This window comes from Solanum pennellii, chromosome 10 (genome assembly GCF_001406875.1).
Source record: "Solanum pennellii chromosome 10, SPENNV200".
NCBI lineage: Eukaryota > Viridiplantae > Streptophyta > Magnoliopsida > Solanales > Solanaceae > Solanum > Solanum pennellii.
The window spans coordinates 81,281,180-81,308,912 of NC_028646.1; the positions used below are offsets into that span (position 1 = coordinate 81,281,180).

The window sequence follows — 27,733 nt, forward strand, 5'->3', positions numbered from 1 at the left end:
ACAAAGAAATCCTCTATAGTAGTTGTTTGTATTGTATTACATAATTTTTTTTTACGTAAACACTAAAATAGTGATGAAATATTTAGTGAATATTAAATAATGATTTGATTGTTGATGAAAATAATGAAAAATTAACTTAAGGTAATAAAATCATGTGCTTCTTCTACTTCACGATGTATGAAATGATACTTGTTGCACTCGCTCCAAATTACCACATTGTTCTAGTGTGTGAAAACTATTTGTTATTATTGTAACGAATATCCAATTGACTTGTAATAGAAACTTATAGTTAGTTTTAATAGTTTTTAAAACTTATAGATATAAATTATATTTTTCTAAAAAGGTGAAATATAGTTCCCAAATCCTATGACACATGGTGAAATATATTTCCCAAATCTTACACATTATTGAATAATATAATGATTGTTCATGCAAAGTAAACATTATTGTTTTTTTTATAATGAATTATTCATTTTGTAGTTTAGATAACATTTTATATTTTTGGATTATCAATTTTCAATAATTTAAGGTTTTTAATGAATTAATCAGTATTTTAATAGTAAAATAAATAATTACATTTAAATCATTTAATATATAAAATAATAATCTTTAAATTTCATAATTTTATTTTTTATTATCTCAAATTATAAGATTGACTTAAAAGTCCGTCAAATCAACTTGTAAGTCAATTTTTGACTAAGTCAAAAAATGCTTAAAATAAGTTATAAAGTGCTCGACAAAGTAAATAATAACTTTAAATAAATTAAAAGTGACTTCAAATAAGTTAGAAATCAAAAATAGATCTTCCTTTACTTTTTATTATTTGACTTAAAATCATTTTAGTTTGACTTTTAATTTTTTATCTTTAAAACTACTTTTTTATGCCAATACAAAGGCCTCTAAGATTATTGAGCGTGAGAGCCAAATGAATCGAAATATTAAGTTTAGTTCGGAAAAGGATTATGGAATTTTGGAAAGGAATAGAAAAATAATCTACTTCTTAAAGTGATTTATTAGATAATCAAAAATAGAAAATCTTGGGTACTATTCGAAATTCATAAACAGTTTATCAACTTATTTGCACAATACAATTGGTTTGTAGCGGATAAATCAATTAATAAATTAATATCTTAATAATTTTATAATCACTTAATATATGTATAAATTAATAATCGATAAATCGAATCAGAAGATCATCTTTATTACAAATTGATAAATTTTAAGATAAAAATTACCTATAAAATAATTAAAAATATTATTAATTCATGCAAAGCACGAAGTAGTACAACAAAAGGAATTAGTGGATGAGGACAATCTGTGTGCTGCCACCCATTATGCCAAATCACAAAGGTGCCAACACGTTATCATTAGATTACAATAATCTTTTATGATTAAACTCAACTAAAACATTAATTAACATCTTAATTATTTTTAATTAATTAATTCCATATTATTTTCAGGTAAATATTCCTTAATTAAAAAAAGGCAAAAATAAAGTAACTATAGTCTTCCCACTTCCCATTACGTGGGGTCCACCACTACACTCACGTGGCAGACGTGCTTCATTTACTGGGCCCAAAACGGCGATGGCGTGTAATTCAATCGCCGACATCGCAAGTGAAGAATAAAAATTACTTATTTTTTTAAAATTTAAAACCCCATACATTATCTGTATTTATTTTTTTGAATTAATATAAATATCAACTGTCTCCGCTAGTTGTGTCCTCCTTTCCACCATTAAAACTGAACTTTGAAGCTCTGAAGTTTCATTTTCAAAGCTCTGTTTTTGTGATTTTCTGTTGGTTTTGAGATGGGGGAAGATTCGAAGGAGTGTGAGTTTTGGCTGCCGCCGGAGTTTCTCACCGGCGATGATGTTTTTATGGGGTTTAAGGGGAACAGTAAAGGAGAGGGAAATGAAAGAAAGAGGTACTTTGGTTGTGATTTTCAGAACGAGTTTTCATATGGGTTTAATATGTTTGGTCCTCATTCGGATCTGAGTTCGCCGGTGGAGTCGGTTGTTGGTTCGACTGAGACGGAGAGTGATGAAGAAGACTATATCACTGAGCTAACTCGACAGATGGCTCAGTCCACTCTAGAAAACCGCAAGGTATTTTTACTGTTTTTGTGTTTGTTGTTATTCGTTTTATTTTTGTCTGCTAGTTCTCCATTGATTAATTTAGAGATTGGGGGTTTTTCTTCTTTTTGTTTTCTGTAGGTGTATAAATTGTCGAGTTCTCCTCAGTCAACTTTATGTGGTGTGCTTGGGTCTAAACAGGGGTTACAGAGTGAGAGCCCAAATAGCCCTTTTCAGGTTTGTTCTCCGACGGAAGTGCAGGGGGTCAAGGGGACTGTGGATTTGCTGTATGCTGCTGTTGGTGAGGTTGCAAGAATGAAGAAAATGGAGGAAGAGGTTGGAATTTGGGCTTCTCCAAGGAAGTCAAGTCCAGTCTATGTAGATCCAAAAATGTCTCAACCAAATCATGGCTCGTTTTACTCTAATCAGCCACCACTCTCTTACCAGCAGTTTAAAATGGCTCAAGTAAGCTTCAATTCTGTTTAGCCCTTCACTTTTCTTCTTTTGTTCTTCAAAATTTATTGATTTTTTACATCTGTGGATGTGCAGTTTCAGCGTTTGAAGCAACAACAGATAATGAAGCAAAGGCAATTTGTATCGGGTCCTGAAAAAGAAGGATTTTGGCAGTACCAACTGAGGCAGAATCACCAAAATCAGAGTATACAGGGAAGGGACAGAAATGGAGCTGAGAGGCCTGTGAACATGGCAATGTCTGGTGCTTGGCCTGCCCTACAACAATCTCACCACCACCACCACCACCTGAAACAGCCACCGCCGCCGCCTCCTGTCTCCAGCATGCGTGCTGTTATCCTTGGAAATGCTGCACCCAAAAGAGAATGTGCTGGAACAGGGGTGTTCATTCCCAGAAGAGTTGTAGCTCAAACTGAAACTCGCAAGAAACCAGGTAACCTTTTCGTTTTCTTCTCCCCTGTTTTTTGGACTTGAATTTCAAATTTGCTTTACAAAATCCTTATGTATAATTAGTCTACTTTTGCAGTGATTTTTCCATTGGGTTGTTCTTGTTATCCGTTACATTTTATTAATTCTACTTTCTTGAAACTGATAGTGTGAATGTTAGACTGGAATTTTGGACTTTTGCTCTGTTTTTAGTGAAATATGAAGATTATTTTGGCTCTGTTCTCTTTATCTCATGTTATTATTTATTAACTTTATAATTATCTTCTGTGGTGTTTATGTGTTTTGTCAATTTACCAGGTTGCTCCACAGTTCTTCTGCCTGACAGAGTGGTCCAAGCTCTGAATTTGCAGCCTCAGGTTCAACCCAGATGTAATAATGGTAAGACAAATAACAGTATTAATATTCAAAATCCATTTGTTTGTTAGTCATCGCAGATTTATTAAAATTCTTTTTTTTTTCCTTGTATAGGTGGGGTTATGAAGTACCGGAATTTGGGAGAACAACAATGGCGAAATTTAAGAAGTCAGGCAGCAGTAGAAGCAATATCTCAAGAACATCAACTTCCTCAGGAGTGGACTTACTAAAAATCTACTGACTCAGAAGAAAACTTGTGTTTAGTTTTTGGTAGTGAAGATTTGTTTGTTTAGTTTAAAGAGGAATGGGTTTTTGGGGTTAGTAATTTTAGGGTTATATGATAAACTAATTTTCATAGTAAGGTAAGATGAAGGAGGATGATGATTTAGGGTGGGGAGTAGAAGACAAGGCTCTAGATTCAAGAAGAAGAAAAAAAGGGGTTTAGTAGATTTTTAGGTACTGTTTTGTTTTGGATTAAGATTAGATTATACTAAGTATATGACAAAAATAAACTTGTTTAGTCAATCAAGAAATGGGGGAGAAAGTTGACTGTGTCTTGTTTTGGTTGTGGAATACTTGAAATACAGTCTAATTTTCTCTTTTTTGGTTTTAATCAGCAAATGTAATGGGAATCATCTATCAATAAGTATACCATTTGGCCTTTGTTTTAATGTCCATTTGCCTCTTTTAAGTTTTTTTTTTTTTTTTGCATTATTATATATTGGTATTATGAATGTCTTCATTTTTGCTTATTGTTAATATAATTGAGATTAAAATTGTGGAAGTTGGACACTAGGTTAAAAAATGTGGTGGAATGATAAGTATTCTTTCATTTTAGTCGGAGGTTTGGATTTGAGTTTCTTGAGATACAAAGTATTTTGAGTCTCTTTGATTATAGAGTTAATTTTGTTCGGAAGTATTGAGTCTTTTCGAAGTGAATATAGATTTAGTTGATACCAACACAAGATAAAAATAAGAAGAAATATCAAAGTTCTTTTTTCTTCCTACCTCTTTATGTTTTATGATTTGAGTATTTATCATTCGAGCAAATCTCTTCGGATAAAGAGAGTCCAATAGCACAAAAGGGTGAGTGTGCAACTCTACATTGAATATTGTGAAAGTGTATTGAATCACTTTAGTTCCTTATGGAAAGAAAAAAGTGCCCAATATAGGGCTGGCTTTATTCACACTCTTCTTATCTCTTTCCTCTTTTTGATTTTTGTCGAGTATTTGTAATGTTATGGTCAAAGATATTAGGGACCCAAACATGCCCTAGAGATCTTCTCTTTCACATCTCATCCAAATAAAAAAGATTTCAAATTCAAATTATAATAGTATCACACGTATTTTCGATAGAAACCGTTTCACTTCTAAAAACAATATTTTTCGGCGCAAATTCAAATTAAATAAATGGGACTTAATAAGGGTAGTACATGAAACCCTTCATTTGGTTCTTGGTTTAATTAAAAAAAAAAGAAGAAGCTTAGCTGTTATTTTGGATAAATATAAAATTGTGAAAAGAGTACTTATATGTGAAACACTAAATAGCGGTCACTTATAGAGAAATGTGTAACATTATAATGCTTCGTAGAATGTTGCCCATATAGGACGGATGTGCAAAGTGTAAACAAGACTCTTTGGTATTCAAGATGCTCCATACTTGACTTTTCCTTTTTCCAATGTTTCATGTTTTTAAAATTTTGAAAAAATAAACTTTCTTTCGCTTCAATTTATCTAACGTTGTTCAATTTGATACAGAGTTAAAATGGAATTAAAATTTCATCATTCTAGCACATATATTTTGTAAATAAACATATACATATGTAATTTATTTTGAAGCAGATTAAAGAAAAATGTGTTAGATAAATTGAAACGGTTGAATGAATCCCTTAATTCATATAATTTTTAATTTTATTTATTCAATATAAAACGTAAGATAGTACTTATAATTTACCATTTTATATTTATTTTATTCTTATTACTAAATATTAATTACTTTAAATAGATTTTATTCTCATTAATTTTTTTAAGGAGTGTATCAAATTAAACGTGGAAAAGTTAATATAGACAAAGGAAGTACAATTGGAAATTGATCAACTTTGCCCTCAATTACACATAATATATAATGATACTACTCAACAAAGTAAAAAAAAAATAGTAGACAAGTTATCTTATAACTGAACTTCACAAAATTTGTGATAGAAACAAGGGGTTCATCAAAATTACATTTACGAAACATTACATAAAGGGTAAAAATATTTTTATGTTTACATTACATACGTGAAATTTTCTCAACTTCGAAATGAAAATTTCGACTCTATCACCAGCGATCATCACACTTTAATTACCAACTCAGATGGTAATTCAATGCTCATTTCTTGATCAGTATGAAATTGATAAACCTTACAAACAAATCTCCCTGCTGCATGACCAACAACAGCCACCAAAAAAAACCTAAAATCTGTAGTAACAATAAACACAACCACCAAATAAGTCAAAAAAATTCTAAGTCCATAAAATCCAGATTCTTGTAACAACATTTTAAGACTTCTCTGTTGTTTCTTAGTACTTAAACTGTACATAGAACAAAATTCAGACATAAATGCCATCAAGAAAATCAAACAAACAGGAAACAAACAACCCCCTTTAGTCATTTCACAATCAGACCATCCTGGAAATTGTGTTTTTGTGTAAGAAATCCAGTAACTTGAACTTAATGATGATTGTGATTTGGTTGTACTTGCATTAGTAACGAAATAACTTCGCGATATCGGAGAATAATTGGTTGAAAACATAACTATGTTTCTTAAGTATGTTGTTATGGGAACTTAATTAGAACTAAGGTGAATTATAAATAGCAAGAAAGTAATGAAGTTGAGTAGTAATTTGGAAGCATAATTGGCTATGATTGTTAATACAATCATGAAGAGTAACTTGTACTTCTACAATAATATATACTAATTAAAGAGCTAATTGTAATCACTCCATTTTTCTAAGATATTTTCTATTATGAGTTTATCTTGCAAGGATAGAAACATAATTGGCAATGATAGTCATCACAATCATGAATATTTATGTACTTTTATCTTGAAAAGTATAGCTCTTAGAAGAGCTCTAATATACTATGTTGTTCGAGCTCTTAAAAAAATACTATGTTACATGTCATGTGTTGGACGGATCCTTCAAGATGTCTAATATACTATGTTGCTTGAACTCTTAAAAAGTATCATCTTAGTCCTTAGATATATCATATATGTCAGATCCTTCAAAATATTTACCAAGATTGACAACATTTTGAGGATCCAAGAAACACAGTTGGTATGTATTAGCTTCCATTTGCAAATCGATTATTTTTTGTTTCTCATCCGTTTCAAATTTACGCCGAAAAGTCTCATATTTTCCTATTTAATTTGAATTTGCATCAAAAAGTCTTATATTGAGGAGTAAATTGCTCTTTAACAAAAACAACTATATGTACAAAAGAACTGAAACCTGAAATAGTTAATTAAAGATGAATGAATACTTACCACTCTATCACAACCTCGTTGATGCAAAGGGGTGATTTACCATCACTAGGTAAGAAAGATTGTTTTCAGAATGGGTGTTGTTTGGTATGTTTATTAATCATTCTCAAATCTATTCTATCTTCAACACCATTACCCAAACCTCAATGATTACCAAATTGAAGTATAAATCCTATAAAAATATATCATTTTTATTAAGAATTCGATACGAATACGATAATATTTATTAAAATGGAAAAAAATGTGCACTCAATCATGCAAAACCAATCAAGAAACTAGAAAGAAAAAAAAAATGGACTCCAAATAAACCCGACCCGATTTATCTATCCATATCTTTTTTGAAAATTGGGCTTCCAAAAACCACATAACCAACCGCATGGCCCAAAATTGCAGCAATAAAAACTCCACCATTATAAGACATAACAGCAAGCATAACCATATAAGCAAACCCGGCTCGAACCGCTTGTACTCCGGCTTGAAAGAAAACCGCTGCAGCCCGGTTCGAACCGGGTTTAACCAACTTCAAATTTGAGAAAAACTCAACAAGAATAGCCAAAAAAAAGACAAAAACCAAACCCAAACCATACATTCCTTTGCTATTTCCAGGCCAATTTGGGAAAAGAAAAAAAGTGTTTCTTCCCCAATAGAATGACAAGTGAAAAAGATGATGAGTTTTTGGATGAATTTGAGTTGTTTCATTTGAGTTAGCCCAAGCCATCATGGGCAATGATGGGTTCATTTGATTAAACCCGGTTCAAGTTTGAGAACCACATTAATGGGGGATTTAAAAAGAGTGAAAATGAAATGGAGAAGAGGAGACAAAGTGCATATTATTTGTCCTTTTACACGTCCTCTTTCTTCTTTTTTCCCTGTAGTTCACATGGCGTGGAAATGTTTGGTAGAGTGTATTAATAAAAATAATATGTATATTAGCTTTGTATATTACTAATATTATTTTGATACATTTTGTTTACCTTACTAATGCATTATATTTAATATTACTTTTATACACTTTATCAAATAATCAGAGTCCAGAAGGATATAAGAATAATGTATGTATTAGTTATATTGAGATTATTTTTTTAGTGTAGTGTTTAGTTTGATACAATAAAAATGCATTGTGTAACTTCTATAAAAATGAGAGTTATGTTATAATTAATCTATACTTGTGTTGAAATGGTTTGTATTGTTAATATATGAAAATATAAGATATTAGTAATACTTGTTTTAACACACAATAACGTATATAATAATATTAAAATTATACATCAACTTAAAAAATATACTCAAAGAAAATACTAATAATACATAAAATTAATGTGTACACTACTTTTGTTAATTCAATCTACCAAAGATGCTTAAAAGAGTGTCATGCTAGTACCCTATTATAATACAAATATTAGCTAACAATCCCACCTTTGGATATAAATATTTAGACACTAATAAATATTTTTCCCATAAGAATTAATTACATTATGTTGTTTACATTTGAATATTTTTGGGCGTGTGAATAACATACAATAAGAATGCATTTTCCTTTTAAAGAAAGAATCGAATGTGCAATTACTTGTTTTGAAGCAATCCTATTTCAGTCTGACAGTTGGTTTTTCTTTTTCCAATATTAGCAATAACAATACTTTAATTTTATCAACATAGGTTGTGATGCGTATTCGGTTGTCTAAATTCCTCTCTGGTACATTCATATCACACTTTGATACATATGTCATCTCTCGAATACATCCCTCCCTATGTATCCGAATGTTTGCTTATGTATTAGAAATTTATAAATTTTAAGAAATTTTTTTAATTTGAAAAAGAATAGAGAAATAATGTAATTAACTTTTCAACACTATAAAATTTATATAAATTATACAAAAGAAAAAATAAATAAATGAATTGGGCCTTACTGAGGAGAATTTGGGCTGCTGAACCAATTTCAGCTGCATAAACTTGGTAATTAACCCGCCACATGGGCCAAACTCAATAGATTTGAACCTATGGGCTTTGGATTACTATCTCAACCCATAAGTGCAAAGAAAATGGGCCAAGTCTGGATCAGGTGAAGCAAACCGATAAATTCAAAAATTACACGTTTCATATCTCACTCGCCCAAAATTTTATTTACATACTCGAATTATAACATGCATTAACACCTCGAATTTATCGTCATGTCATAAAAATTGAAACAAAAAAATGATCAAATAATATTTTATAACCCCCCCCCTCGTGTTCGGTACTCGGAGACGACTCACACCAGAAAATCAACTTTTCCTAACAAAGTTAATTCCATACCTATAATTTGATCTTTATATTATGATAAAAATTTAATCCCGATAGATATATTTTCATCAAACTTTCAAATCTCAAAATAAAGTAGCCATAACGAAGATTATAATAAGATTTTTCGCTATACACTTCTAACAATCATTATGGCTTGCACTTACTTAAAATTTAAATAAATATATGAAAATAAAACTAAACAATATTAATTTATTAAACCTATCAACAAATAATTAATTTATTTTTGAGCTACTTTTTAGGCCTAATCCAATTGCCCCCAATAAGTGGAAGATAGGACCATAGAATAGTTATTGATGCATGTGTGTTCCTGCTTGCTAGGAGTCTCTAATGCAACCACTCTTTATTATTATTATTTTTTTCAAATTAAATATTCATAATTAAAATTGAAATATATGAAAATTATACATTCATACAAAAGCAATACCACTTAATTTGGGAACCTATTTAAATTATATATTCTTAGCGCGTAAAAATTTATAAGTTTATTCATTTTGAAACAATCTCATTTTAAATATATATTTGAAATTTCACTTTTACATATTTGACTGAAGTTCAACTATTTTTGTTTGAACTTCAGTCGTATATAGTTGAATTAGTCTTTTTCTTATAATTCAAAACACAATATTTATAGTTATTCCAGAAGTATAAACAAATAAATATTAATTAAATAATAATATTCAAATAATATATCACATAAAATATTTACCAACTAGTACCCTGCACTGAAATTTTGCAATATTACCAAATTTTGCCTTTTGTGCCCTATAAAGTATGATAAAAGAATTGAGGATAACCTACTAATATTCAAAGAAAAAATATACTAAATAGCTACAAGATTATGAGAATATTTGTAAGAATGGACCACAGTTAATCCTTTAATCCATTAGCCCATTGGTCTAAAATGGTTCTTTCAATAATCCATTCGATGAACGTTCCTAATTAGGTGTCCACTTTTAAATTTACATATTTATTAAGAAAATGATTATACACATTGTGAGTTCATCATTTTATTTCTATTAATTATAAAGTAGATGAATTAAAAATTTAAGATTTTAAAGAAGTTTTACATTTTTCAAAGAAATTAATCGAGGATACAATAAATTTAAAAAATTGTATTTTCTTGATTGATTATAATCGATGTGTAATTAAGAATAACTGTATATATAAAAAATGAACGAGCTATTATGAACAGTAATACTTGAACCGACGTTTGGACGTAAAATAGTAAAATTTTAAGAACAAAAAGTGTTAATTCCTTTTTAAAAAAGTTGACACTAATATTATAAATTAAATTTGTATTTGAACATGAATATTTTTCAGAGTTATATTTAGATTCTTGTGAGTGAAAATTGTGTAGTAATTTTTTTTAGGGTTTTTTTTTTATTTATTAGGGTAAAAGATTAAAAGATAATGGAGTGTTGTTTTGTTTGTTGAAAATTTAAAATTGTTGATATTTGTTATACTACTAATCGTAATCTTATAGTAGCTTTTATAGTTTTTATGAAACTTTTTTCTTTTTTATCCAAATTTATTATATTTAATCGAGAGTCTTTTAACAATATTTCATCGTCCAAATAATAATGCATTCCCAAAAATGGAAAGAAATTATTCCTTACGTAGACCCCATTTGTGTTCAGTTTTCTGTATGAATGAATGAGTTGTTTTCGTACTTGCCAAGCTAGCGGTTGTGTAGAATTTATAGATAGATTTTCCAAAAGATTTTGCTATTTTTTTGTTTTAAATTTTTAAAATTACATTCTCAAAAATAGCAAAAGTATAATCTTTGGAGTCCGTTTTGATTTGAATTTACGTTATAATGAGTTAGTTATGATAGAATAAGTTATGATTGGATTAGTTAGAATGAAATAAGTTATGCTAAAATTATTTTATATTAAGTGTCTGATTGGTTATAATGATCTATTCTATATCTAATAATTATATGTAAGTTCAATTTAATTTATGCTAAAAAGGAAATATGATCATTTTTTTTGAAACAGAGAGAGTATCTTATTATTTGCACTAAAATAAAGTCATTACGATAAAAGGTGAAATCAAAATTATTCCATTATATATTCTTATTTATTTTAGCTCACATAGCAAACAATTCACAAGTTATTATCCTATTTACATACTCTTTTTAAAAATTTGAGGCAAAAGTATCTATAAAAATACATTATCATAAGTTCATGTCCTCAATCAAAATATGTTATATTTTGAGTGTTTAAATAAAAGTTACTAATAAACTTGAAACTTGGCATGTTCACCCTGTCATCATAATTATGCGATGTTAATTAATCGATAACATTTTAAAAAAAGATAATAATATATTAAAATTTAATATCGAAAATAAATCATAATTATATATGACTGCATTAATTTTCAATATATTACATACTTCTTTTACTTTGTAATCATAACTTTTAAATTCAAAGTTGAAAAAGAATTCTATTATAAATATTCTTTTAAATAAGAAGTTTAACCTAAATTTAATTGAACTTTAATTTAATTTAAACTCGAATAATTTTCAAGAATCAATAATTTCATCGCGTTTGGAGAAGATTTTGATATTAGCATCTTTCTCTCAAAAGCTGTGTAAAGCAAAAAAATCCACCGTTTTTCTGAACTGTCGCTCCGTGTTCAACTCCTTGGCAGACATACCAAAATGGAGAGAGAAACTTAGAGAGAGAGAAACATAATTTCAAAGTAGCAATTACCATTTCGCAATTTCACACACAAAAGGAAAATCAATCTGCAGGAATATTTTTACAGGAAAAAAAAATTATTCCTGCTAGACTGATTTTCCTTCAACTTCATTGCCTGTTGAATTTTTTTGTTTTCTCAATTTGGGGAATTGCGTTGTTTTCAAAAATTGGAAATTTTTGGGTTTTTAGGATGAAGGATTTTGATATTCAAAGTTGGTTTATTATGATGTAAATACGAAAAAAAAAAATCAAAAAAAAAATGTCGTTTTATATTGGTCATGAGGCTCCAAAGGTTGGTTTTTTTCTCATGATATTGTGTTTTGTGTTGTGATTTTGTTTATTTAATTGTGATAATGATGGTTGTTGTTGTTGTTGTTAATGGAGAGTAGCTGTGGAGGAGAATTTGTGCAGAGACAACAATAGAGATTAATCTTCTTGCTGAAAATTGGAAATATATTCTTGGTGGTTTAATATTTCAGGTTTCTATTTGTTCTTCTTTTTTATCAACTTTTGTTGCACAGAATGAGAAGTTCTTCAGATTTGCCATAACTGAAAACACGTTGGAGAAAGGCAAAAGGATATATTTTGCTAATTGGGAGTGTGTTTTTTCCTCCTCTTTTGGCATAATATATAAACGTGCTCTTTTAACTTGGTATATAAACGTGCTCTTTTAACTTGGTCTCATCTGACATATATGCTTCCAATGAATTGAACAAGTAGACTACGTGGCGATTCACGTCCTATACTATGTGTAATACGCATAAGATGTGTGTATCTACTAGTTCAACTTAATATATAAGTTTGAGTCTGCACACCCGAAGTTGGAGCGTGTAGATGCCAACTGATGCCAAGTTAAATGACATATTTATGTATTATGCCTTCTCATTTAGATGAAAGTTTGTTAGTAGATTGTCTAATGATCTTACCGGGGTGCCTGATTGGCCTAATGCAGGAAATAGTATTTTCTGATTAATTGATGTGGTTGTAACTTTGCGGAGAGTTAACGTCTGCCTTTTTGGATTAAGAATATCCCATCTATAATGGTGTATATTAGCTTATAAATTAAGATGACTACGATTTTTCCTGTTTTGTTTCTGCTAAGGTATAGCTTATCAAGTATTGACTTGTGTAAGTAGCAAAATGTCACTGTTCAAGTTACGAGCGAGGAGAGATTGAGAGACATCAAATTTTGCTTTCTTTTTCATTTCGTGTAACAATTTGTGGTTTTACTTTTCTTACGTACACATTTTTGCTGCCATTGAAAAGTGTCGTTGACTACTGTATGATGTATCACCAAGTTGTGCATGAAGCCATTAGGCCGATGACATGTTTGATTGGGCGTCACAAATTGTAGGGAAAAAGACGTTCTAAAATTGAGTTTCTACTTTTGATCATTGTTAATTTAGATACATGAGTTAGAGTTACGGAGTTTATCTGTCTCCTTTCTTCAGTACATCCATGGACTTGGTGCTCGTGGGGTTCATTACTTACATCGACCTGGACCAACTCTTCAGGACGCTGGCTACTTTCTTCTTCCGGTTAGATTTATTGATTGTTTTTCTATATCTGTCCGCTATCTTGGAAGAGGTGTATTCTTATTTTTTTCCTTCTTCTTTCCTTGTAAACTTCCAGGAGCTTGGGTCAGACAATGCTTATATTAGCGAAACTGTATTCACTACCATTTTTCTATCTTTCATCTTGGTGAGTTGGTTTCAGATAAATCTTTCCATCACTAGCTAACACTGAGTCTCTTTGTTCCCTCTTTTTGTTAGTTATAAACTTTTTACACGTACTTGAATATGTTCAAGGCAAACTGTGAGCCCAAGCTAACTTTGGTTTAAAAAAATAGGGAGAGCATGGACATAAGACTCTAGAAAGTATTGCGTGGTGCCACAATGACTTTCATAATCCGCACCTGGCTATATTATCTTGTCTTAACGTTTATAGTTTATTTATTTACCTATGAGGTGAATTTTTGTGTGTTATTGATCTAATTGTTACTCATCTTTTACGGCAGTGGACATTCCATCCTTTCATTTTCAAGACCAAAAAGATCTATACGGTTCTGATATGGTGCAGGGTCCTGGCATTCTTAGTTGTAAGTGCCCTTTTTCTTATAATTCACCTTCCTTTTGTTTCGTAAGTCAATTTTCAATTGAGAGTAGTTTCTTTCATCATTATTATATATATGGTTTGTGTTGGGCAAAAGATGACTTTCTGCTCTTTTTCGATAAAATACATATGTTTGTTCGTTGCTTCCAACATTTAGAGAGAACCTCGACTTATGTATTCTATCTTCTAATTTGTTAAATAATTGTTTGGTACAGGCTTGTCAATTTCTTCGGATGATAACATTTTATTCTACACAGCTTCCTGGTCCAAATTATCACTGCCGTGAGGTAGAAACCGGCCCAATTGATGATTTATTGGTTTGCATTTGGTTAGTGGTGTCTATGCATTGTGCATCCCCTTATTTTTTTTATTCTGCGATTTCCAGGGTTCAAAGCTTGCCACACTTCCTCGGCCTGATAGTGTTTTAGAAGTTCTACTACTTAATTGTAAGTTGCATTCACGTTTACATCTATAGCATTTTTGGGTCTTTGGTTTGTTTATCTTTGTTGCTTAAATGATCTTTATGGCAGTTCCTCGGGGCTTACTTTATGGTTGTGGTGATTTGATATTTTCATCGCATATGATATTCTCCCTAGTCTTTGTGCGGACATATCAGAAATATGGCACACGAAGGTAATATAATGGCTTTGATATTACTATGTTGTTCTTTTATGAGTAGGAGTTAGGACTGATGTCCAAATTTAGCTTTACAACTGGTGAGTGCGACTGTGCAAGTGATATTATCGATGATGTTGGGGATAAAGCTTGATTTCAGTTGTACTAGACAATGTAGCTCGGACTTTTCAAAAAATGTTGACGGGTATGTGTCGGATCCTCCAAGATTAGTGCATTTTTGGAGGATTCGATACGGGTATGGCATCAACGGATCAGTCCCAACTCCTGAACATAATATCACTAATCTTTTTAATTAAATTGATTCTGTAGGTTTATAAAGCAATGTGCTTGGATAGCTGTTATTGCTCAGAGCTTTTTAATTGTTGCATCACGTAAACATTATACTGTAGACGTTGTTGTGGCATGGTGAGTCCGATTTTTTGGCTTGAGGTGCTGTCTTGCATAATTTTTCGCAAATGACTAACTTATTTGCCCCATACTGTTTTCCTACAGGTACACTGTTAATCTAGTAGTGTTCTTCGTTGACAAAAAATTACCAGGTTAGGCATGTAGCTTTAAACTTCCCTTCGAACGAATTCTTTTATCTGGTGAGGAAGAGCTAAAGTATGAGCTATTCCCTGCAGAGCTGCCTGACCGTAGTAGTGCAGCCTCATTGCTTCCAGTAAGCAAGGATAGCAAGACTAAAGAAGAGAATCACAAACTTCTGAACGGAAACACAGATCCTGAAGATTGGGTATGGAGATTTACCGTTTTCTTTATCATTAGACATCATCTGTAGCTAATGAAATTGCTTTCTTCTTTGTTTATAGAGGCCTAGAACACAAATCAACGGGATGATCATGGAAGATGGTAGCGCAGTCCACGTTGAAGCAGCAGTGAATGGTGTATATAGACAGTAAAATACATAGAGCGCAACTACCTGAACCTGGTTGAAGCACTGCTGTTCAATGTCACTAAAGTTGGCGTTCCACAACTCATTCGTGGTACTCTTCCAGGTCCCAATAGTTTTGGTCTGTAGTGTAGGATACGAAATCTAGATGATCTGCTATGAATGCCTCTATCGTCCCTAACCTTAACTTTCGTGGCTTCAATGTATCATGGAATTCAATTTTTCTTTCGATAATGCAATTATTTTCTAGTTGCGCTCACCAAAATTTTAGTACATGTTCATTACTTTAAAGGCCGAAGAGAAATGTGAAATATGTAAAGATGTCCGTTGTTATAAGCATTCATGATGAATTTACAAGTTTTGCGCTAGTCCTTTGAGACTGAGGCGTAGTTATAACAGTTGCACTACACATCAAGAACCACTATGTATTCATAAATAGTAAAGTTCTTTATGTATGGCCCCATTTACATGTTTGCTGCAGATAAAAACAGAGATTGCACCTAAATAGCCTCTTCCTTCATTTGGGGTATTTTTGTCATTTACATTATTTTATCATGGGATAATAGTCGTTGAATAAAAAAAATATCTCAGTATTTCAGTAAGAATCTACCATATGTTTTTTCGATGAAAACTGTATAGAGAAATCGTATTTTATAATACTGAATCGCGATAGAAAAAATCCGTATAAGTTGTAGTGAGTGATAGATAGCCTGTCAACAGCTGGTTATGCAACTATTGTTGATACATTTGACAGACAACATGTTTGTGAGTGAGATTTTGAGTATAAATATTGTCCTAATTAGGGTATGTTTGTCTGTCTAACAATCACTATTCTTACTGTTATTAAGTCTACATATACTGTTATTGAAGGGGTCCTCTTGACACCTTTGTGGTGCTACACATTATAAACATAATGGACCTACTTGTTTCTTTTAGTGATGTTGATCATTCATTCATTTGGTCCCAATTCATTAGGTCCAAATTTGAGTCGTTTGGTTCGAGGGATAAAAAGATTACATGTAAATTTCAGAATGCAGTTTAGGTTATTAAAGTATAATTCTACGTTTGATAGGATTTTTTATTTTGAGATTAATAATTTTGAAATTGTTTATATCGTAGTCTTGGTTAGTTAAAAATGCATTTGCCTTCTCCAAACCTTTTCTTCTAAGGTCCTTTAAGAAATTTAGACAAGTTTAACATTGAAATATATGATAATCGCGATTTATGATCTAGTTTAAACCAAAATATATGTTATACTATATATACCTTGTATTTTTTTTTGTTTGTTTGATGAATCAAACATATGTCAATAAGAATGTATACATCATAATAATTGTAGTATATAATAATGTAAATCGTTATTAGTTTCGACATTATTAAATTATTTATCAATAAAACAACATTTTATAAATGACGATTCAATATCAACATGAAAAATAAAAGACAATTCATTGTTTTAAGCTCCTATTTATGCCTGAGATTCAAGAAACAAGACTGAGTTTATTATATGCAATTCTCTTTTTTTTTTTTTATTATAAGAGACATGTTTTTGCAACGTAAACATGTAACATATTAATTACATAACAAACTTTTATTGCCCCATCTCTCCTTCAACCAAATTCATTTTTTGCATAATTTGATGTAAATTAGAAAGGGATATGGAGATTATAGTGCACGATTCGAATTTAGCCAGGACCTTAAACATTGATTGAAATTTCTTAAATAATTTTTTTTCTCTAACATTTGAAAGAGTCTAATCAATTATTAAAATTACTATTTACCCAAGATTAAGTGATGCAAACATCTTTTAATAAATTATTTCAATTATAATGAATTGGATTTGCCAGCTCCAATCTTAGCATTTTCCTCCTATATTTACTGACTAGGTCAAGTCACTATTTATTTTTCTTAAAAAAAAATTAGATACTTTTTGAATTCAAGATTCATAATGGAATAAAAGAAATAATTTTCTTTAAATATATAGTGGAAGATATGAAGTTATCCATTGGCTAAATTGAATAAAATAATGAAAATGACTTGACTTGACATGGTCTAAAACTTAGTTCATAAAAAATAATATTGACCATATTCTAATTGGTTTATATTTCACCTAGAATTGCATGAACATTTCATGTGTCTAAATCAATTCCATTGGCTTTTATCCTTTGGAAGCTACTTTTGTTGGATTAACTCCTAAGTTGTAACACTTTTTGATTGACGTTTAGACATGTGATATGAAATTATTATTTTAAATTAATATTTAATGATATAATTTGAGATTATGATTTATAAAAATATCATTAAAATATATAATTTATTAATGTGACTAGTTAAATATTCTTAATTTTATATTTAAACAAATTTCAATTTCAAATCGATCTGAGTCCATATTATATTGTACTAGTCTTGAAGTCTAATGAATTGAATTTACATAGAAAAATTTTACTTTGAAAAATAAAATATGCAGTTTGATATGAGATCTCAAATTTTGAATGTGTCGATAATCTTTTTGTTATTTTGAATGCAAAATGAATATTTTAATTATTAAATATTAGAAGTATTCTTTTGAGTTTTAGTTAAAACTATTTAGGTTTACTCCATAAAAGTATATTTGCTTAAAATGTTTATATTAAATTAATAAATATAAGTTATGTATTTTTTTATATACACATTTATTACTAAATCATAGTCTAGGTGAGATTATTCACCTTGAGACTCAATCCTAGGTTATAGAATTTTAATAGTAATGAATTAAGAATTTAAAGATCACAAAGGACATTCCCCTTTTTATTTAAATAGATTAATAGGACAACATTATGTTAAGATGCAGTAGATGTACTTTAAAATGACTCAATTAGTTTAAAGGAGGTCATTTACATACTAGATTTAGAATTGATTCTCTTATAGAGATTATACGATTCAAATATATTGCTTGTTTATTAAAAAGTTTACCTCGTTCATTTTTTTTACACCCAAGCTTGATCCAGTTAAAAAGATAAATTTTCATCTATTCAGACTTGATCCAAAATCATTTTATAACTTAATAGAAGCGAATTTGACCTTTTGTTTTTAAGTCGGATATTGAGGTATAAATATTTTTTAAATTTAAAAAATAATATTATATCATTTTTTAATTAAGTAAATTTATATATATTAATGAAAAAGCTAAATATTCATTATTTATTAAACCATATCAATATATGCATAACTCTTTTAATAATACAAATAAACAAGAAAGAATATATTTACCCTTTTTCCCTTTTAAAAATTGTATCCAGCTGAAAGTCAGAGTATTTCGAATCAGAAAGTGATTTTTATAGTCATTTTGTCAGAAACTCGTGAATATGATATCATTTTCACTATAAAAAACTTAACAACTTAACTTAAAACCAAAAATTCATAATTTAGTCAATCAAAATTATATATATATATATATAAGGAAAGTGAGTAAGGAAGAGAAATTAAAAATCAATACTATGTAAGCAATCAATCGGGTTGAAATGAAATAATAAGTATTTTTTTTTATTTTATGTTTAGAGTCATATTGAAATTTAATTAAATTCAAATCGCGTTTTACATGGTCAATTTGGGGTGACGGTCCCAACAAAGTTTTCTCTATATCCAGGGCCTGAACACTAGTTAACGGGTCCTTTCAACAAGATTTTTTTTATACCTAAGGCTCGAAACTTTTGATTAAAAGTGAATCACTCTCACTAATGCACCACAACTCGTATTGATCTTTTGTTCTTAATTTAAAAATTTCGAGTTTAAATTCAATATAAGTATTCAACACCGCCTCGAAATAAAAATTCTGTGTAAGCACAAAAATGGAAGTTCAAAGGCAGAAAAGTTAGACTAGAATAGAAATAAAAAAAACAAAACAGAGAAATGGAAAGAGAAATATAGATATACATATATCTCTGTAATCTAGAAATAGTAGAAATGAAGAAAGAAAAGGTCATTCCCTTTGCAGCACAAACACATCTTTCTCTGAAAAGTTAAACACATGAAAATCACTGTTTCTTTATCATTCAACCATTTTTACATAACCCATTTTTCTCCATTTCTCTAATCTTCAAACAACAAAACAGAGCTTTTTTTTTAAAAAAAATCTTTTCTTTGGATACCCACATAGTAATTATCTTTTTCCATAAGAAAGAAAGTTGGTATATACCATATTGTATAAAAAAGACAGCTTTTTTTTTTCTGTCTTCATTTTGCCCCCTTTTGTTTTGTTGATACTTGAAGAGGGTATAAGTTTTTCTTTTGAAGAAATCTGATAGATTTTGCTGTGAAATGGGTGGTCGATCTTCTAAATTCTCTTTCTGCTGCTGGCATTCAAGCCGTAAACCATCTCCTCATGATTTATCTGATCTGGGTATTTTTTCTTTCTTTTATGTGATTTTGTTTGAATGGGTTGATGCTATTTGGTGTTCTTGTTTGCTTTGTTAGTTTATCAGTGTAATCTGTGCAGAGAATGGAGGGGAAAATGGGAAAAACGCCTTGCCGAGTTTTACTGAATTCAGTCTTGATGTGCTGATGAGTGCAACTGAAGGATTTTCTGCTGATAACATTGTGTCTGAACATGGAGAAAAAGCCCCAAATGTGGTTTTTAAAGGGTTGCTGGAGAATGGTCATTGGGTTGCTGTTAAACGCTTCAATAGGTCTGCTTGGCCAGATTCTCGCCAATTCTTGGTTAGCTTTGATGAAACTCTAGTTCTTTTATTGAATTATTATGTGTAATCATAGAAAAAGGACACATTTATCTACTTAAAGTGGGGCTAATTCTTTGTTGTGCACATAAAAAGATTTGGTTTTGATAGGTGGTAGTAGACACTTAGCTAAACCTTAGCCAGCTTTAATCGGAGGCAGATCCAAGATTTAAAATTTATGCGTTCCTACTGCAAAATTTATGGTTAGATATTTATAGATGTTTGGTGAATTTCTTAATGCATTTACAAGGTCTAAGAAAAAGCTACTGGTTCCTGTAAACTGTACTTTAAGTCCGCCACTGAGAATACAATCATGTCGAATTGTGTATGACCACCTTATCTAAATGCTCAGAGAAAGAGAGTGAGAGCACATATTTATCATAGTACAAGCTTTGTCAACAAGATTTCTTTTTGATCTATCCAATTTATTCTACCAGTTTGTATGTTGAGCTTTGTTTTGGACACTGTTTATGTAATGCATAGGATGAGGCTAAAGCGGTGGGTCATCTGAGAAGTGAGAGACTGGCGAATCTACTTGGATGTTGCTGTGAAGGGGAACAAAGGTTGCTCGTGGCTGAGTTCATGCCAAATGAGACCCTTGCAAAGCATTTATTTCACTGTGAGTTTTCACCTAAGTCTTGATTAAACGATACTTGAATCTTTATAACTGCAATGTGGACTGTAGGAGCATTATGTTACAACTCCTTGAAGCTGATGTGGTCTAGATTATAGAATTTAATGATTTAGCAGTCTAAGGGATATGATATGCTTAAAGAATTGTGTTCTCTAAGGGTAGATTGACTGATGTGCTATTTTGGTGACTTTATCCTTAATTGTAGTATATCTTGACAAGGCTAATGAATCAGTTCATGAATTGAGGGTAAATACTGATATTTGATTTACTCTGAAATGTAATAGGGGACAACCAACCTATGAAGTGGGCAATGAGGTTGAGGGTGGCTTTTTACTTAGCTCAAGCTATGGAATACTGCAGCAGTAAGGGTCGAGCAATATATCATGATCTTAATGCTTACAGAATCTTGTTTGATCAGGTAAAATTAGTTTTACCCTTATGTTAGTTAACCTTAATGAGTTGCTGTTTGTGTGGCTTTGTAATTTTGTTTTGTATTCTACAGGATGGTAATCCTAGACTCTCTTGCTTTGGCCTGATGAAGAACAGTAGAGATGGAAAAAGTTATAGTACAAACTTGGCATTCACACCTCCAGAGTACATGAGAACAGGTCAAACATCTGTTTTTCTTAGCTATTATTTACTCAGTTTAGTGTTCTATATAGTGGACTCCTGGTGTCTTTTAGTTGTTTGCTGCAAAAAACTAGCTTTGAGAGGCCGCTGCTTTGTTAATTTATATATTTCTTGATGCAGCAGTTCACTTTAGTACCATATTATGCTTTCCTTCCTTAATTCAACTATTGCAAAAGCTGAGACAAGAGTTTTATGATTGGCAGGAAGAGTGACATCTGAAAGTGTAGTTTACAGCTTTGGAACAATGTTGCTAGATCTTTTGAGTGGAAAACATATACCTCCAAGCCATGTAAGTTTTGAAGTATTGTTGGACTCTTTATCTTGAAAATCATGTCATCTCTTATCAGTGGACGTTATTGACTCTATTATCTAAGTACCTAATTGTAAGCTTTTATCTTACCTTCCTGTAGGCACTTGATCTGATCCGGGTGAAGAATTTATCGATGTTGATGGATTCTTGTTTGGAGGGTGATTTTTCTAATGATGATGGAACTGAGCTAGTGCGGCTAGCCACCCGTTGTTTACAGTATGAAGCACGTGAGAGGCCAAATGCAAAATCTCTTGTTAATTCTCTCATTACCATTCAGAAAGAAACAGAGGTACAATCAAAGTTATTGAATCCCCCTTGACTTGCTTTGAGATCATTCCAACATTTGAAGAGTTGCAAACTCTTGTCATATATGATATAGAAGCGAGTTTATAATATATATTCTCCGTTAACTTTGGCACTTGAAATTTGGTCGTCTGGGTTCTAAGTGAGGTTGGTTCTCACAATAGAATAGAAGTGTCTCCTGTGACCCTAGTTTACGTCATTAACTATTCGTGGAACTTGAAAGTTCATCCATGGTTAAGGAGTGACATTGAACACAATCTTCTGACTCTTTAAAATGAAGCATGTTCTAGTTATCTTTGTAAATGTGCCTCAGAATTAACCGATTAGATATTTTCCCTTTTTTTAAATTTTCAATTGTCTCCTACAACTCGATAAGAGAGTGATGACTTAGTGGATAGAAATCTCCCACCTCCAAGCATGAAAATGGTGTTTCTAGTCACACAGGGGCAAAAAGTAGAAAAGTCACTTGACCTCTTTAAAATATTGTGTGCGCGCGGGATGGGGTGGGGGGAGTGTGGGGTGAAGTTACCATATCAAACAAAATAATAATTATTGCATCAATAATGCTTGATGATCATACTTCCTAATGATGTAATTCCAGGTACCATCACATGTTTTGCTGGGAATTAGACATGGAGCTGCAACCCCACCCCAACCATTGGTGTTGACAACAATGGGTGAAGCATGTTTGAGAAGAGATCTGACTGCCCTTCATGAGATATTGCAAAAGACGGGGTACAAGGATGATGAAGGAATTGCCAATGAGGTTTGTCCCTTTACTATTTATTGATAATGAATTGTTTTCCAAATGTACATTGTCCCTCTTGTTTCTTGAAAAGTAAGACTACGGAAGCTGCTTTGTTGCTAAAGTATTCTTTACGTGATCTCACACACTTAATCTTATTCCCTCTCCCATTGAGCACTTTATATGAATGACATCCATTTTCTCGACATGTTTCTTCTACTGGTATCTTTGTTACCATTGACTTATTTCATTTTCTGCAGCTTGCTTTTCCACATTTTCATTCCCTTGGCATCAGCTTTGTTTATACATTAATATCTTGCCTCCTCCCCAAAAACCACATACCCAGCGTAATTCCACAACTGGAGTCTGGGGAGGGTAGAGTGTACGCAACCTTACCCTACCTTGTAGAAATAGAGACTGTTTCAGTTAGACTTTCAACCCCACGACCAGAAAGGAAAAAAATAGTTATTTAAGTTTGTTGTCATGTGTATACTCTAATAATTCCCATATAAGGTTTTCCGTTTTAAAGAGGTTTTATGCATTAACTCCATCAAATATCATTTCCAGAGGGACCTTCTATATTATCACTATCATGTCCTTGTATTATTCTCGTCGGTACGTAAGCATTGTAAGATGTTTTGTGTTAACTGTTATGAGAGTAACTACTGGAATAATTAGAAGTAAGTTAGTAAGATATGCTAATGTTATATTATGACTTTTTCATAGTACAGCAGTCATCGGTTAATAATAGAGTGATATGATGATGATGAACTATAATTTGTTTAAATAGGGTGAAAATGAACTAATTGTTATGCTAGTTTTAGCATAAGAATTGAGTGATGTGTTGCTCTTCTTTCTTACTGTGTATGAGAGATACTTCTTGTAATACTCCTTTCGTTATCTGGGGATTCTACCTAAGTTGAACATTGATATGTTTGCAGCTTTCTTTCCAAATGTGGACAAATCAGATGCAGGAAACCTTGAACTCTAAGCAACAAGGAGATGCTGCTTTCCGAGCCAAGGATTTCATAACAGCCATTGAATGCTACACACAGGTTTGACCATCTAAAATTTTTCATCGTCTTAATGATTCACGTCTACCTTTAACACAGGCTTACATAAATACTACTATTATTGTTATATCAGTTCAATGATGGAGGGACCATGGTGTCACCAACCATATATGCGAGGCGCTGCTTGTGTTATCTGATGAGTGACATGGCACAAGAAGCTTTAGGAGATGCAATGCAAGCTCAGGTTATATCCTCTGAGTGGCCTACCGCCTTTTATCTCCAGTCTGTTGCCCTTTTTACCCTTGGGATGGAGAATGATGCTCAAGAAGCACTAAAAGAAGCCACAAAGTTGGAAGGCAAAAGGAGCAAAAATTAAACTACTAGTGTGTAGACTTACATTTCTTGATTTTTCAAGTTTCTTATATCTATTAAAGGGCTTGTGATGATATAAAGTTGTTACTATGTCAATAGTTTATTTTTAAACTAAATTACTTTTGATTTTGTGCTCACATTCTGTCAAGGCATTGGAGAATTATAGATTGCCCCTTTTGTTCTTGATTTGTTTAATAGAAATGGAATCTCAACTTGTTTGGATTTGCAGTTTTAACATAGTAGAAAGGTGCTTTTTTAAAAAAAATATTTTGTTCTACCAAGTGTCAATAAATTATGTAACGTATACTTATATGTGTAGATTTATTAACTTCTGTTGTCTTTCTCAAGTTATTCAGAAACAATCTCTCTATCTCCACGAGATAATGATAAGATCTGCGTACATCTTACTCTCTTCGTGAACTCCAAACTCAAGAATTTGCTTGTTTTGAGGATCATGAGTCAAATTTAGATTCATTTAGAAACACATTATCCCACAACTCAAACACCAAGTACCTTGTCTCTTTTGATATATAATAATATAATTCTTAGCATCCCATGTGAAAATAAGTACTAAAACATAGTTGAGTGTGCTCACCAAACAATAATAATCAAACAAAAGTATATCATAAAACCGAATCTCTAACAAATCAAGCAACCTATAACATGATGGGGCAACAAAAGAAAGATGCAGGGCTTATTTTAAGATGTAAATCAGAGGAAAATCCTAATTAGACAATCATTTCTACCATAAATACTTATACATTCAATAGGTTGAAAAAACCAAGTATTGACTTGCTAATTAATAATTGACATAATACATAAATACGACTCTTAATTTGGTATCAGCTGACAATTATGACCTTTAGACACATCCGTCCTACATGACACCCTTCATGGAAATTTTATCCCTACGTGGTGTCCTACGTGTATTATGCTATGTAGGACACATATATCTACTTATTCAATTTTATACATACTCAAAGTCGGAGAGCACAATTGTCTGTTGAAGTCAAGTTAGGGTCATGTTTATAAATTATAATATACCAAATTTCAAGGTAAACACTGTTCTTTTAGATTTCACGTTATATACATGTTTCTTTGATATTAAATACATTCTAATATACAGATACATAGGGAGAGAGGTGAGCGAGAGAATTAGTATATTCAAATACATGCAAATGAAATAAATTACATCTAATTTGCCCCCGTATAAATGAGATGCATATATAAGTAAAATGAAAAATAAGATGCAAAAAAAGAAAAAAACATTTTATTGAAGTCTCAGCAGAAGAAAAACTGGTAAAACATATTCTCCCAACAACAACAATTTCTTATAAAAATAAATCAACAAAGAGATCAAAATCCCATTTCTTACTATACTACAATCTTGATAATATAAGTAACAATATCTCCTCTCTCTTTTCATGAACAAATTCCCATAAAAAATGAACTTTTAGAATGATATTATATATATAAAAATTATAAAGAAGCAGGGGAAATATCAGGAGCACCAACAATAATATCTTCAGAAGAAATCGGAGCAGAAGCATCAGTAGCAGCAGCAGCTCCACTGCTCAATAACTCAATCATTGCGCGGTGTGGGCTGCTCCTCTGTTTGCTGCACAAATCTGGCAAATATACTCCTGAAAATTTCAATTGAAAACAGTTGAGGTTAATGAAAAACAGAACGAAAATACTATGCGTGAATCGAGCATGTATATGTATATTTAAATAAACAAATCGTATTATTTACCTTCTCCAGCAGCTAAATTGAAGTAAAGATCAACAACGTTAGGGCAATTGCGATAACATGAAGGAGAACAGAGTTTTGCAGTAAATTGTGGTTCAAGTAAAGAATCAGAAGAAATGCCAACAGAATTTCTGTCTACGCCGCATGAGTTAATACATTCATCTGTTTCAACATACTCTGCTATGTTTGCAACAACAACTTCTGAGGTCTTGCATTGATATTCCAATTTTCCATCTTCGTTTGCTGAATTCTCCAATAAACATCTCTTTCCAGATGATGAGATTGAAAATGAACAAACATTCGTTGGCAAGTTTTCACACGTGATTTCCCCTGCTACATGATTTTGATATGTTAATATTATAATCGTAATAAAGAAAAAAAGTTTTATGAATTATGACCCGTTATTTAACTCATCTAACTCAATTCATTTCAGCTTAAGTAACTTCTGATTCTATTCGTCAATTCAAGGTAAATCTTGCACGATGATAAGAGTTGTTGTTTTGTGATTAGGTCATGAGTTAAAACCTTGGAAATTCCCCGTTATGTTAATTTATATTAATAACGAGAATGATATATATATGATTAAAATTACGATAAAAAAATTTCTATGTAAAAATACCTAATGCGACTTGGAGGAAAAGGGTGGAAGCAAAGAAAAGAATAATGGAAGAGTGCTTCATGGATAAAGCCATTTTTCTTCTTTTGGTTATTAAGAATGTATTTTTGTAAGGAGTTATGTTGTAATTGAGAAATGAAGTTTTATTAGTAATTGTGTTTTGTAATATGAGATGGGTTTCTTGAGTGTATATATAGGGAAAATATGACAATGAAAAACCAAAGATGACATGAGGTCACACGTTTACTTTTTAAGTTTGGTCGTTCCTTTTTAATTTTTTAATTTTTAATTTTTAATTTTTGGGTGAGTGGTGGATGTATATGTTTTTGTTTATAAATTTTGAAAATTCAAATTTAAAGGCGGAGCTAAGTGGATGAAAAGAGATTCGATTCAATTTAGTTTTTCTTCAAATTATGTAAAAACCAAAAGTTTAATTTACTTGACATACGATAATATTTTAATTTGATATATTCATTTTAATTAAATTTTCTTTTTTAAATAAAAATTCTAACTCCACCGTCGCGAATTCTCTGCTGATGCAATAGGAAGGGATTATTCATGGGAGGTGGCTCAAAGAGTCAAGGTCCTTGTGTAAACATAGTGGAGCCCACGCGTTTGCTAAACTAATTATTTAATTAATTTTCTCTCTTTTTTTCTTTGCCAATTATAAAAAAGAAATGTATTTATTTGATTCTCTTATTATTTGTAGTAATATTAGTCGTGCCTTTGTAATTGAAGACTAAAAACACGTCTTTTTAACGTCTGCTTGTTGAAAGTTTCAAACTATTTAGATATTTCTTCGAAAATTAATTTTAATTTGTTATTTGCGCATTATTTTAAGATTTCACCTATTGGCGTCAAAAATTTTAATAAAGGGTTCAAAATTCATAGAAATAGACACATAAAGTAGTAGAAGGTGATTTAACATCTATTATATATAAATAAATATTATTTTAATTATAAATAAATAATATAATTTTCCATCGAAGGGAGTTAGAATGAACCACCTTGTACCCAGGGGCTCCGCCCCTGCCTATTGGCTTATTAACTAAAACTTGTGTATTAAATAATTTAGAGAAATATTTGGTTAAATTTATAAGTCGGTCAAATTAATTTATAAGCATTTTTAGTCGATCTA

General features: G+C 31.1%; 4 protein-coding genes and 1 long non-coding RNA gene across 6 annotated transcripts; 3 read left to right on the forward strand and 2 right to left on the reverse strand.

Annotated features, from left to right (window-relative positions):
• The first annotated feature begins 1,700 nt into the window (after positions 1 to 1,700).
• On the forward strand, positions 1,701 to 4,017 carry LOC107002796. Its single transcript, XM_015200963.2, has 5 exons — positions 1,701 to 2,107; positions 2,216 to 2,539; positions 2,624 to 2,978; positions 3,290 to 3,370; positions 3,461 to 4,017. The coding sequence occupies exons 1-5, from the start codon at positions 1,811 to 1,813 to the stop codon at positions 3,574 to 3,576; spliced, it is 1,173 nt and encodes a 390-aa protein (XP_015056449.1). The 5' UTR covers positions 1,701 to 1,810; the 3' UTR covers positions 3,577 to 4,017.
• A 1,473-nt stretch (positions 4,018 to 5,490) lies between these two features.
• LOC114074379 lies at positions 5,491 to 7,178 on the reverse strand. The gene is made up of 2 exons (XR_003574761.1): positions 6,874 to 7,178; positions 5,491 to 5,807 (listed from the first exon to the last, which is right to left on the reverse strand). It is a non-coding gene; the product is annotated as an uncharacterized LOC114074379 (long non-coding RNA).
• A 4,609-nt stretch (positions 7,179 to 11,787) lies between these two features.
• On the forward strand, positions 11,788 to 15,917 carry LOC107032446 (phosphatidylinositol:ceramide inositolphosphotransferase 1-like). The gene is made up of 12 exons (XM_015234049.2): positions 11,788 to 12,165; positions 12,263 to 12,352; positions 13,325 to 13,411; positions 13,506 to 13,574; positions 13,891 to 13,971; positions 14,201 to 14,272; positions 14,371 to 14,431; positions 14,516 to 14,618; positions 14,931 to 15,026; positions 15,114 to 15,160; positions 15,245 to 15,354; positions 15,431 to 15,917. Exons 1-12 carry the CDS (start codon positions 12,133 to 12,135, stop codon positions 15,518 to 15,520), a joined length of 939 nt encoding a protein of 312 aa, XP_015089535.1. The 5' UTR covers positions 11,788 to 12,132; the 3' UTR covers positions 15,521 to 15,917.
• Positions 15,918 to 19,377: 3,460 nt separating this feature from the next.
• LOC107031952 (serine/threonine-protein kinase BSK5-like) lies at positions 19,378 to 24,451 on the forward strand. The gene is made up of 10 exons (XM_015233477.2): positions 19,378 to 19,888; positions 19,985 to 20,205; positions 20,706 to 20,841; positions 21,141 to 21,274; positions 21,359 to 21,464; positions 21,690 to 21,775; positions 21,897 to 22,085; positions 22,701 to 22,865; positions 23,786 to 23,899; positions 23,991 to 24,451. The coding sequence occupies exons 1-10, from the start codon at positions 19,807 to 19,809 to the stop codon at positions 24,231 to 24,233; spliced, it is 1,476 nt and encodes a 491-aa protein (XP_015088963.1). The 5' UTR covers positions 19,378 to 19,806; the 3' UTR covers positions 24,234 to 24,451.
• A 1,026-nt stretch (positions 24,452 to 25,477) lies between these two features.
• On the reverse strand, positions 25,478 to 26,769 carry LOC107032471. Of its 2 annotated transcripts, none has more exons than XM_015234074.2 (3): positions 26,599 to 26,769; positions 25,983 to 26,309; positions 25,478 to 25,872 (listed from the first exon to the last, which is right to left on the reverse strand). In XM_015234074.2, the coding sequence occupies exons 1-3, from the start codon at positions 26,669 to 26,671 to the stop codon at positions 25,709 to 25,711; spliced, it is 564 nt and encodes a 187-aa protein (XP_015089560.1). In that variant the 5' UTR covers positions 26,672 to 26,769; the 3' UTR covers positions 25,478 to 25,708. The 2 variants fall into 2 exon arrangements, with proteins under 2 accessions (XP_015089560.1, XP_015089559.1); XM_015234073.2 differs by having other exon boundaries at positions 25,484 to 25,872; positions 25,983 to 26,312.
• Between the last annotated feature and the right edge of the window lie 964 nt (positions 26,770 to 27,733).